This window comes from Chiloscyllium plagiosum, chromosome 4 (genome assembly GCF_004010195.1).
Source record: "Chiloscyllium plagiosum isolate BGI_BamShark_2017 chromosome 4, ASM401019v2, whole genome shotgun sequence".
NCBI classification, from domain to species: domain Eukaryota; kingdom Metazoa; phylum Chordata; class Chondrichthyes; order Orectolobiformes; family Hemiscylliidae; genus Chiloscyllium; species Chiloscyllium plagiosum.
In genome coordinates, this window is record NC_057713.1 from 63,018,247 (window position 1) to 63,032,083 (window position 13,837).

Sequence of the window (13,837 nt, forward strand, 5' to 3'; positions counted from 1 at the left end):
AGCACCGCCTTCCTAACCTGCAATCTTCTTCCTGACCTCTCCGCCCCCACCCCACTCCGGCCTATCACCCTCACCTTGTCCTCCCTCCACCTATCGCAATTCCAACGCCCCTGCCCCAAGTCCCTCCTCCCTACCTTTTATCTTTGCCTGCTGGACACACTTTCCTCATTCCTGAAGAAGGGCTTATGCCCAAAACGTCGATTCCCCTGTTCCTTGGATGCTGCCTGACCTGCTGCGCTTTTCCAGCAACACATTTTCAGCTCTGATCTCCAGCATCTGCAGTCCTCACTTTCTCCTCGGAGGCAGCAGTTAATAAAGCACATAATATCCTAGGCTTTATTAATAGGGACATAAATCATAAGAGCAAAAAACTTTGCTGAACTAACAAAAGACATGTTAAACCTCAGCGGGAGTAATGGATTCAGTTCTGGGTACCATAGTATAAGAAGGGTGTGAACACATTCCAGAGTGGAGAAGAGATTTCCAAAAAATTGATTCCAAGCCCAGGAACGAGAAATTTTAGTTATGACAATACATCAGAAAGGTTTGGATTGCTCTCCTTCGGGAAAAGCTGAAGAGAAAATCTGGCATAATTTTTTAAAATCTTAAGACAGCTGGATGCAGTAGATCAGGAGAAACTGTTCCCGCTCATTAAAGGATTGAGAACAAAAGAGCATACATTTAAAGTGTTTTGCAAAATAATGAAACGCAACAAGTAGTCCTGGTGGAAATGCAATCTCTGTAAGTGTATTGGAGGCAAAGTCAATTGAGGTATTCAAGAGAACATTGTATATTATCTCTATTCAAATAATTACTTAAAGGTAAGTGGAAAAGTCAAGAGAATGCTACTGAGTAACAATATTTATTGGAGATTTGGTGCAGATACAATAAAGTGAATAGCATACCTTTGTGCCATAGCACACAGAGGCAACTCATGCAGACATGGGATGAATATGCAAACTCCATTCAGCCAGTTGCCCAAGGTGGGAACCAAACCTAGCTCCCTGATACTGTGCCACCATGTCCCTCTATCATGGTTGATCTGGTTACTTCACATTGCCACCTAACCCAATGAACTATCAGGAATCTACCAACCATTATGCTAAAAAAACGATAGACTCTGCTTCCAGCATGTTTTGAGGATGAGAGTTCCAAAGACACTCAACCTGCTGTGAGAAAAATAATTCTCTTCATCTATTTTTAATCAATGACTTCTAGTTCTGAATTCTCACGAAAGAGAAACTATTAACTCCATTCTGTCAAGATCCCTCAGGATCTCCCTTTATTGCTGGTGTATGAAAAAGTATTTAGGATACTCCTCACTTCATACTTGCTAACATCCTTGAAGTGAATCTGTGGGCACCCCATGGTCTTCTAAATTATCATACAGAATATTATTGCAAATATATCCAGTTTTCACTGTGCAAACTCTTCTTAGTCAGTAAATTTGCCTCTGGTAAAAAAGTGCTTTTATATTACCATCATTCCATCTGCATTCTGTGAACGAATACTTGTGAGATTTTTTTGAAATTCTTATCATAATCACTTTAAGTCATTCATGCTTCATAACAATACAAAAGGCCTCAAACTAGTACCTTAAGTTGCTTCCTCGTCACATTTTGTGACTCAAGTAAATGTGGTAGCTGCTTTCCTAAATGTTTGTATCTTTGTGTCATAGAGATGCATAACACAGAAATAGATCCTTCAGTCCAACTCATCCATGCTGACCAGATATCTTAAATTAGTCTAGTCCCATTTGCCAGCATTTGGCCTCTATCCTTCTAAACTCTTCCTATTCATATACCCATCCAGATTCCTTTTAAATGTTATAATTGTACCAGCCTCCACCACATCCTCAGGCAGCTCATTCCATACATGCACGGCCCTCGGTTGTGAAAAAGTTGTCCCTTAGATCCTTTTTCAATCTTTCCCCCTCACCTTAAACCTATGTCCTCTAGGTTTGGACTCCCCCAACCCAGGGAAAAAAAACCTTGTCTATTTACCCTATCCATGCCCTTCATGATTTTATAAACCTCTAGAAGGTCACCCTTCAGCCACTGACATTCCAGAGAAAATAGCCTCAGCCTATGCAACCTCTTCCTGTAGCGAGCCCACTTCAAATTTAGATTGTCTGACACAGTGTAGAAGAATTTGTCATGTTGTGAGATTCTTGATTGAGTAGTGGCAGCTTGTACTATGATCAAAGCTTTCTTCATGTTTATAATAAGGCCAAACAAGTTATAGGCATTTGTCACAACCATACCATACATGTTGTTAGAGCGGTCTGTGAATTTGCATCACTCATTTAGCCTCTATTAGCTTGGTTGAGGGTTGCAATTTAAAAGTGATAGTCATAAATGTATCATCCATTATATTTTAGTTATTAGCTAAAAACAGATCAGAAGATAAAAGTAGGGATATAAAAGACACTTATAAACATGAAAGCATTATCAATTCTACTAACTTTGCATGCCTGTCCCTTGCTTGATAATTATGTTTTCGAAGTGAAGTAATATAAATTTGAAGTCCAAATTCAGCAGCTGTGACGGGTTCTGTATTGAGCTGTGCACAAATGTGGGACCGAAGCAAGATGGCAACTAAAAGCTTCTGAACACCTCTTTCTGCAGTCCCCAACCCTAGAAACTGTGTGCTGCATCCCCGCCCCGACTGCCTGATGGGTGGAAAATACAGTTTGTGTGTCTTGTTATTTTTTCACCAAAGATACAACTATCACGTTGTTAAATGTGAGACTCTATTGTGGACATGTTGTGAACAAAATTAAATCAAAAAGAAGAAAATCATGTGCATTGAATTGGTTGGGTTATACATTAGGATTTCGCTGAGGAAATGGAAATTAAATTAGTGTGATAATTAGAAAGGGCAGAGTGTGCATAAGTAATTACTTCTAGAATAGAGAATGATTATAGCAATTTTTGTAAACTGAGGGAGAGAAGCAAAAGTTAATAATATTGAAGATTTACTGGTCTGAGGAGGGGCAGTTAAATAATTTCAAGTTGTGTCACAATTGTAACAAGAAATCATAAGTTGACTGAATCTCATACAGGGTGCAATGAAGTTAAGGGGATCAGCATTGGTGGCCTATGTGCAGTCTGGAGACAGTGTGGGGGTGGGGAATGTATGTGGTAGAAGTTGTGTCGTGATATTGTCACTGGACTAGTAATTCAGATTCCAAGATTCTCAGGACACGGGTTGAAATCCTTTCATGGCATTTGAATTTAATAAAACATCTGGTACTTAAAAATATTAGCCAAATGGTGATCATGTAACTATAAATAAAATAACCAAAGAGACCGAGAGGCTGACCAGCTAAGTGGATTGCATCAATATTCTATGCACAAAATTGTATCAGCTCTTAACATCTGGCACCTAGAGAAATCAGGGGACAGAGCACAAAAGAAATAATTTGCAGGGAAGGCTGGAGTTTTGGACTTCCTTTGCTCTCTTGCATTAGCCTGGAGTAATTGGATGATTTACCTTCACGAGCAATTATTTTCTCAGTTCATTGAATCAAATCCCATGATAGCTGATTAGGCAAGTCATGTGGGGTTGAGCTTACTTTCATGGAGGTAAACAGTAAAAAATTTTGATTTAGTTTGTGGAAATTGGATTAAATCACATCTCTGCAGTTGGTCAAAGTAATCACTATTATTCAAAATGCTTTCTGCATACTTGCTATTTGAAGTCTCAGTTATGCCCTTGATATTCTTTTATTCTCTTAACATTGCTCATATTGACCAATTTCCACACATTAAACAGCAGTACCCAGGGTATAATGACATCCCATTTCTCCAACCTAAACGGGATATTGAATCTTTCACATGTATCATTATGTGAAAATTTTCAATCATTTTGCAAGTGAATTACGAGAGCTGATGAACTGCATAGAAGCATATTAAACATGAACAATAGAACAGAAGAATCCAGCTCCTCAAGCCTACTACACCGTTCAGTAAAATCGTGAACGATCAGTTTGTGTTTCGAATGCCATATTCCCATCTATACGTGATTATCCTTGATTCATGTGTCAAACAAAATTCTATCCTCCTCTGTCTTAAAATAAACTCAAATACCTCATCTCTACTTGCCTTAATGAATAATATTTCAAAGTTACACAATTCTCAGAAAAAAAATCTCTCATCTGTCTGTATCATGTAGATCGAGGTAATGCATAAAGTGATAGTCAAGTGCACATGTTTAACTGAATCTTGCTTCTCTCCCCAAAACCAAACCACTTTATATAATTTTGTAACTTACCTTTGCATGTTTTAAAAAAAAACTTTTTACTGAAAAATTTGATCTCTTATTTTTTGAACCTCAACTGGTCTGACCTGCACTCATAGCCACTTGTTTAAAACCTGACTGCCACGTATCAGTAGAAATTATCACTGATCAGTTTCTATGTGGATGTGGAACCATAAACCAAGATTTACAACTGGCGAGGTAAGTTGCAAATCAAGAGTCAAATAATTTCATCTTCACCATAAGAAATCAAGAAGAAAAATATTTGCTTGTGGAAAGAAAAAGGGCAAAACAGCCTTGAAAAAGCAATCTTCTTGGTTTTGATGTAGTCCCTTCTCAAAGTTACAGATCCACTATCTTTCATGCACAGATACATCTAATGCAGCTTGAACATCGAACCTTATATCTTAATGGGCATGCTACTATTTTCAAAGTAGTAGAAATTAAGCTTTCAACTTAGCTTGCATTTTGATTTTGGTATATTTTTACTGTAAGTCATCTATCAAGAAACAGGTTTCAGATCATTTAAGATGTCTGTGCCTCTTCAGCTACATCATGTGAACATGAACAGTAAGGAAATGAATGTTTCCAGTTCCTCAGGATGTCCCTTTTTTTCTAAAATGCAGTTTCGCTTATCTTGGCCAGCTGCTGAGGTCAGTAAATTATTTATGGCATTTTCTTGCCATTTGCAGACTTGTTGATGCACTGCTGATTGCCTGTGGCTCGCATGGTGACCTTCTTCCATTTTTCTTGAATAAGGTATTTTGTTTTGGCTTCTTGCCTCATCCTCCAAGCAAATCTGTAGATTAGCTTCACATTTATGGAAGCTCACAACAATTTTGGCCCTGACTTAATCAGTTGTCCCTCATGCTGGTTCACCTTCTGCTGTCTCAATCTGTCCCAGTCTCTTCAACAAAGATGTTGCCTTCTGGCCCTTTGTCCTACAGCAGCTTTTTAACTGCTGCATCAAACTATATTTCTCTCAAATCTCAACAGTGGAGAATATTCATCAGATATATTCATGAGTTAACCTCACCGAAGTATATGGAGTGGGAAAATCATATGATGTGCCAATATTTCAACTTGTCATTTTTCAGTGATCCATTGAAAATCCAGCATGGCTGTTCCCTCCTTTAATGTTCATTTAGGGGCCTTTTCTGCTTCTATCAATAGTTTATTCCCTATACAAATTTGAATTTGTAGCCGAAACTGTCCACAAGTTAAATTGAGTAATTAATTTCACTTGAATCTTTTAACAATTTGCTTTCAAGCCAAAATGTACAATCTGGGCTGACTGTTTTAATGCCCTAATGAAGATTACCAAATGTAAGAAATATTTAAATGGGTTGAAAGTATTATTATTATTATTATTATTATTATTATGGACCAGACCAAGTTTATTACATACAAATATATCAATACATTTCTTAGCAACACTTTTTTTTCTTGCTCAGTGTGATAGCTGATCAAAAGAAATAACTGTAAACATGATACATGTTAAGCAAAAATAAACTGACACGATATCAGCAATGAAAGATAAATATTTGAACTCTACAGTTAACTTCAAATATCTGTAATGCAATTATTTTCTGCAGTTGAGTGTGTCATTTACATATTCTTTACTCATCTTAGAAGTATCTTACCTGTCACCATCCCTCAGCCTTTTGAACTGAGTTATAAACAGACACATGAGGGTGGGTCCCACTCTTGTACCAGGAATTACATCTTCAACCATCAGTGCTGGCCAAAGATCAATGTTCTGTGGTGTTCCATACAACCTGAAATAATATGAAATAATGAGATTGACTAGTTCATAACTGGGTAACGTTTCACACAATGTTTTAAATGGTTAGAAGTCTTGTATCTAATACAGGTCTGTTGTGTTCCACATTCCAGGGTCATCACACCGCAGTTCAAGATATCAGACCCTGATTGGACAAAATGAACAATGAGCATCAGAAAGCAGCAATTGGCTAAAATGAAGATTTAGATGTTGAGTTACCAATTAAACCTGCGAGAGTAAAGCCAAATAAATCAATAGCAGTTAATTCTGTAGCTGCTGATGGATTTCACCTGCACAACCATTTTCTCCCCATGCAACACTGCAGGTTCAAATTTAACAATCTGTCTGCAGAATAACACCCTATTATGTTGCAACAAAGGCAAACGGAATTTTTCAGAATTCCTCATTCTGAACTCGTTTCTTGACCAAGCTAATCATTTTTTGTCATTGATTGAGCTGCCACCTTGAATTTCGTTTATGTATTTTTGATAAATGTAAGCAACAATTATTAAATTATTGGTGCATTTTTCTCTTCGCTATAAACATACCAAACACACAAGGACTGGAAAATAATAATTAGGGGTTTTTTTATAATGTGAGGATAAGACCAAAAACAAATAGTGTTAACTAGGAAACTAAGTATATGCATCTAATTCCTACCATCTGCTGGTGTAGCCTGACTACACATCTTTGAATAATACATTACATCCTGTCAGAGTAGGTGTGACTGTCAGAGGTTGAGTATATGGTCCCTTAAAAGTACGTTTACATTATGTCACAGTATCTCCTTGATTTTTTTAAACTTAATTGTTTACAATTGAAGAAATATACAAATTAAATGATAAAAAATTAATAAGCTGCTGTGGGAAGCGAGGCAAGAAATTGCAGGAGCTCTGACACAAATTTTTAATTCCTCTCTAGCCACAGCAGAAGTGCCAGAGGACTGGAGGGTGGTTAATGTGATTTGACATTTTAAGGGTGGTAGAGATGAACCAGGAAATTACAGACCGATGAGTGTCTTGTCAACGGTAGGGAAACGACTGGAGAAAATTCTGAAGGAGTGAATTAATACCCACTTGGAAAGATATGGTTTAATTAGGGGTAGTCAGCATAGCTTTGTCAGAGGAAGGTCATACCTAACAAAGTTTTTAGAATTCTTTTAAAAATGTGATCAATTGTTTGGATGAGGGAAGTTCAGTTGATGTAGCTTATATGGACTTTAGCAAAGCTTTTGACAAGGACCCACATAGGAGACTGACTGAGAAGATTAAAGCACATGGAACTCAGGGAAACATTGTGAGATGGATCAGAAACTGGCTTAGTAATAGGACATAAAGGGTAATGGTAGCAGGCTGTTTGAGTGACTGCAGGATGGTGTCTAGTGGGATACCACAACAATCAGTACTGGAACCCTTATTGCATACATAAATGATAAATATGAATATATGGGGGGGAATGTTAAGCAATTTTTGCAGATACCAACATTGGTAGAGGAGTTAATAGTAAAAACGATGGTTATAGGTTTCACAAAGATACAGATAGGTTGGTCAAATGAGCAGACCAGCGATGCACTTTGGAAGAAGAAACTAGATGAGGGAGTGTTTAAGAATGGTGCTATGGACAAGCCAGGGAACTATAGACAGTGAGCCTGATGTCAGTGGTGGGCAAGTTGTTGGAGGGAATCCTGAGGGACAGGATGTACATGTATTTGGAAAGGCAACGTCTGATTAGGGATAGTCAACATGGCTTTTGAGCATGGGAAATTATGTCTCACAAAATTTCTTGAATTTTTTGAAGAAGTAACAAAGAGGATTGATGAGGGCAGAACGGTGAATGTGATCTACACGGACTTCCGTAAGGCGTTCGACAAGGTTCCCCATGGGAGACTAGCTATTTGTACAAGAACTGGCTCAAAGGTAGAAGACAGAGGGTCGTGGTGGAGGGTTGCTTTTCAGACTTGGGACCATTTCTCATGAATCTCCTCTGAACAGCTCCGGGGCCAGTACATCCTTTCTGAGATATGGGGTCCAAAACTGCACACAATACTCCAAAATGTGGTCTGACCAGAGTCTTCTAGAGCCTCAGTGGTACATAGGCAAAAGTGAGGACTGCAGATGCTGGAAACCAGAGTCTAGATTAGAGTGGTGTTGGAAAAGCACAGCCAGTAAGGCAGCAACTGAAGAGCAGGAAAATCAACGTTTTGGGCAAAAGCCCTTCAGGGTTTTTGCCCGAAATGGCGACTTTCCTGCTTCCTCAGCAGTACATTCCTGCCTTTATATTCAAGCACTCTCGAAATAAGTGTCATCATTGCATTTGCCTTCCTAACTATTGACTCAACCTGCAAGTTTACCTTGAGACAATCCTGGACTATAACTCCCAAGTCTCTTTGCACTTCAGACTTTTGAATTTTCTCCCTGCTTCTGTTGTGAATAATCATCTTGTTATGAAGATAAACATATATGTGTTCTACCTGCAAGCTTGCCTTCAGTGGCTAGTGCACAAGGATCTTAGGTCTCATTGCACTCTGGCCTCTTAATTTACAGCCAGATAATAATCTGCCTTCCAATTTTTCCTACCAAAACGGATAACCTCACATTTATCCACATTATACTACATCTGCTATTCATTTGCCCACTTGCTCAAACTGTCAAAACTCTGATGTATCTCTGCATTCTACTCACAGTTCAGCCTCCTACCCAGCTTTGAGTCATTTGCAAATTTGGAGATATTATATTTGGTTCCCTCATTGAAATCATTAACATATGTTGTGAATAGCTGGGGTCTTAGCACTGATTACTGCAGTATCCCACAAGTCACTACCTGCTTTTTGGCAAAAAAGAATTACCCTAGTCTTTTTTTTTCTCTCTGCTAACCAGTTTTGTATCCATCTCAATACACTATCCCATTTCTATGCATACTAATTTTACACACTAATCTCTTTTGTGGGATTGTGTTAAAAAACTCATAGTACAAATAAACCACATCCACCGACTCCCCCTCATTAACACTACTAATTCATCAGGATGGAACTTCCAAGCCACTGTGCACAGAATCTAGCATTGATTTGTTGAATATATTGTTTGCCATGTCCATGGGTACATACATCTTAGTGTAAGCGGAGAAGGATGTTTATACTTGCACAGTATCTAGTTTTGAATATTTGTTACACTTATCTTGTGACAGTAGGCATAAAATTGGGGGTGGGTGGGGGGTTGGAGGTGCCAATACATTCTTGGATGTCCATCATACTTAACGTCAGCATAATTGACTATTGATGTTTAGGTCATCCTAGATATTTTGTAGATGCTACCTTGATACTGTTTGGAACCAACTGTTTGTCGTTTATAATATAGAACTTGTCTAGCTTTGGGCAGTGGCTCCTCATTATGTTCAGCCACTTATTCCAGCCTGTGTTTTCTGCATTTACACTTCCAGTATCCTCTAGAGCCACAGGCTTTGCATAATCTGGGTAATTTCAATTGTATGTACACAGTTGCACACGCATTGTTTACTTGGTTTCCCCACATTGGGAATTAAGCTATTAAAGGACAAATTACACTTAACCTGTAGTTTCTGTGTACCCAGTAGAAAAACTTTATTTCTCTGTCTGTTTTATTGTAATGCTTCCACTGTGTAGCTTTTGGCCAAGAGGTGTTGTGGAATGCTGTCACAAACCCAAACATTCTGTCAGCTAGCTCTGCCAGCATGATGTCAAAATCATAAATCCTTTTTATAAATTAATCAATAATCTCTAACATTATTGCCTAAAGGACATGAATTCCAGATGGTATGTTCTGAAGTTGAGCTTCAGAATATCAAGTAAATGCAATAGAATCCATACAGTGTGGAAACAGGCCATTCAGCCCAATAAGTCCACACTGACCAGCCGAAGACCATCCCACCCAGACACATCTCTCTACCCTGTAACCTTGCATTTCCCATAGGTATTGCACATAATCTACACATCCCTGGACACTATGGGCAATCCACCTAACCTGCACATCTTTGGACTGTGGGAGGAAAACAGAGGACCCAGCAGTAACCCACGCAGACATGTGAAGAACATGCAAACTCACACAGTCACTCAATGGTGGAATCAAACTCAGATCCCTGAGGCAGCAGTGCTAACCACTGAGCTACTGTGCCACCCCATTCAGGGTTACAGGGTAGGGAGATGGGTCTGGGTGGGATGCTCTTCAATGGTTTGGTGTCAACCCATTGGCCTGAATGGCCTGTTTCCACACTGTATAGATTCTGTTCTGTTCCATTCTATTCGCGACCATCCGAAGCTCAACTTTAGAATATATCACCTGGAAATATGTGTTGTTCATATTTTATCTAAACATTTAAGATAATTGTCATGCAGTCCCTAATGTCTTTAGTCTGTGGAGGCCTTCATTGCATACAGCAATTTTAAATTAAATGGCTTGTTTACGTGTTTCCGAAATATTGAGATCCAAAAAAACCTAACTCCACAGCCTTAAAAAAGCAAAATCAGATAGGTGATCCAATGCCTTCCAAAGGAATTTGGAAATTTTGCAGGGATTTTTAATGCTATCTGCAACTTGCAACAGCTAGGAAGGCTTTTTAGTTTTGAGTTGCAGGACCTTTTTTTAACCACTACTTCACTGGTATAAGGTTGTTACATGACTGCAATGTTTAGACTGTTAAATTCTTTCAGTTTTCCTAGCTTTACTAAGCCTCTGCCCAAATACTAATCACTAACTTTGGTGTGAATTTGTAGTTCAAACTTCAAAAGGAAAATAAAAGCTTTGTACAGGTTTCTTTTTGTTATTGGAAACTGTCAGCTGTTAATGGAGCAAACTTTTCTTATCAGCCCAATCTTCAGTATTTTAACCTCCCTCTGACCGCCTCTGGGAACAGCAAGCAGCAGCAATTGATCCTCTGTCTACAGAATTCTGCTCAAAGTTAGCTTTCCAGAGTCAACTATTTAGTTAGCGATTTTTGAGAAGATTTGTAGCTCTTTTTGATGATATAGATGTAAGTTAGCTCGCTGAGCTGGAAAGTTTGTTTTCAGATGTTTCATCACCATGACTAGGTAACATCATGAATGAGAACCTCTGGTGAAGCGCTGGTGGTACGTCCCGCCTCTCCATTTATAGGTCTTGGTTTCTTAAGGTGGGTGATGTCATTTCTGTTTTTTTTCCAAGGGAAGGTAGATGAGATCTAAATCGATATTTAGATTAGATTACAGTGTGGAAACAGGCCCCTCGGCCCAACAAGTCCACACCGACCCGCCGAAGTGAAACCCACCCATACCCCTACATTTACCCCTTACCTAACACTACAGGCAATTTAGTATGGCCAATTCACCTGACCCTGCACATCTTTGGATGGTGGGAGGAAACCGGAGCACCTGGAGGAAACCCACGCAGACACGGGGAGAATGTGCAAACTCCACACAGTCAGTCGCCTGAGGCGGGAATTGAACCCGGGTCTCTGACGCTGTGAGGCAGCAGTGCTAACCACTGTGCCACCGTGCCACCCACGATATGTTAGAGGCCTGGCATTCTAACTGGAACTCCATCACTAAACTAATCGATGTAGACCCCATCAACCTTCCCTTGAAAAAGAGAACCGAAAATGACATCACCCATCTTAAGAAACCAAGACCTATAAATAGAGAGGCGAGTCATACCACCAGCACTTCACTGGAGGCTCTCATTGATGATGTTATCTAGTCGTGGTGATGAGACATCTGAAAACAAACCTTCCAGCTCAGCGAGCTAACTTACATCCATATCAACTATTTAGTTTTTGATCCAGCTTATGTGTCACGGTAGGTAATAGTATAATATTTTATCATTCCCAAATTTGAGTAATCACACCAAGACCTGGTGCCTGGAGGCTATGAAACATGAAAATGTCGCAGAACAAAGGTGCACTTTCCAGAATTCTGATGGACCTGCAGAATCACTTACAGATGATAAGGCATTGTAATTACTTTCACACCCATTTCTTTTCTTTTACTGATTATGAAGGGCGAAGGCTTGTATACTTTTTAGGCATCTTCAAAAACCAGAGACAAAAAAAAATGCAAATGCTTTGCTGGAATCCAAAGTAGACAAACAGGAGGCTGGAAGAATACAGCAAACTATGCAGCATCAGGAGGTGAAGTCGATGTTTCGAGTATAACCCTTCTTCAGAGTAGTAACCTTATCCTGAAGAAGGGTTATACCAAAAATGTTGACTTCTTCACCTCCTGATACTGCCCATCTTGCTGTGTTCTTCCAGCCTTCTGCTTGTCTATCTTCAAACATCAGTCTGTCACCACGTTATACTTCTTTCTTTGATGCAGATATACCAAACACACAATGCAGTGTCAGTCTTATAAGGAGATATTTCAGAATGCACACAATGTAAAAAGCAGCAAAGTATGGACTTAGGAACATACGAATTGGAACAGGAGTAGACCACTCAGCACTTTGAAATGGTTCCACCATTCATTAATATTCATGACTGAATTCATATTTTAGCTTACTATCAAAGGTGTCAGACCTTTATCAAAAATAAATCTACCTTTTTCTTAAAATGTTCTTAAAAGAATATGCTTCAATTATCTTAGCGGAAGAGAATTCCAACACTCATGACTCTCTGAGAGTGGAAAAAAATCCTCCTTATTTCTGTTTTATGGGCAACAGTTTATTTTTAAACTCCACAAGTGGGCTGTACAGTGGACCAGATTTGATGCAAGTCTTGAATGACTTTGTGTGGAGTTTGCACAATCTCCCTGTGTCTGCATGTGTTTTCACTGAATACTCCAATTTCCTCCCAGAGTCCAAAGATTAGGTGGATTGGCCATGATAAATTACCACTTAGTGTCCAGGTCCAGGGATGTTTGGGTTAGACAACCGAACCAGAGGACACAGCTTAAAAATACAGGGTAGACCATTTAGGACAGAGATGAGGAGAAACTTCTTCACCCAGAGAGTGGTGGCTGTGTGGAATGCTCTGCCCCAGAGGGCAGTGGAGGCCCAGTCTCTGGATTCATTTAAGAAAGAGTTGGATAGAGCTCTCAAGGATAGTGGAATCAAGGGTTATGGAGATAAGGCAGGAACAGGATACTGATTAAGGATGATCAGCCATGATCATATTGAATGGTGATGCAGGCTCGAAGGGCAGAATGGCCTACTCCTGCACCTATTGTCTATTGACAAGGTTGAAAACCCCATGCGAGGTTATGGATATGGACGTAGCATGGAGTGCTGCAGTGGCTCTGGGTGGGGTGCTCATCAGAGGATATGTGCAGACTCAATGGGCTGAATGGCCTCTTTCTGCAACTCCAATCTGACAAGACTGCTCAGGATCTCACAAAATTAAAAATCACACAACACCAGGTTATAGTCTAACAACCTGTGGTACTCCACAACCATTTGATGAAGGAGCAGTGCTTTGACAGCTAGTGCTTCCAAATAAATCTGTTGAACTATAACCTATTGTTGTGTGATTTTTAACTTTGTACACCCCAGTCCAACACGGGCATGTCCAAATCAGGATTGTACATGTTTAGTTAATTTGTCTTTTTGCTCGGCTTACCTAGCCTATCCAATCTTTCCTCAAGATAATCCACTTATTCCAGGTACAGTATTATTTTGGCAAATCTTCTTTGGACGGCTTCCAATAAATTTACATCCTTTCTTAACTAAGGAAACCAATACGATATACTGTATACAATCTCACCAATGTCCAGTATAGCTAAAGCATAATCTGTTTACCTTTGTATTCAACTACCCTTGCACAAAACAATCATATTTAATTAGCTTTTCTAATTAT

General features: G+C 39.2%; 1 protein-coding gene across 2 annotated transcripts in view; it reads right to left on the reverse strand.

Annotated features, from left to right (window-relative positions):
• The window catches only part of LOC122549088 (peroxidasin homolog), a 573,433-nt gene that overhangs the window by 34,094 nt on the left and 525,502 nt on the right, over nucleotides 1–13,837 (reverse strand). For both annotated transcript variants that reach the window (XM_043688313.1, XM_043688312.1), the window contains exon 18: nucleotides 5,904–6,038. In XM_043688313.1, the coding sequence (XP_043544248.1) occupies nucleotides 5,904–6,038 (135 nt within the window). The remainder of the gene's footprint in view (nucleotides 1–5,903; nucleotides 6,039–13,837) is intronic.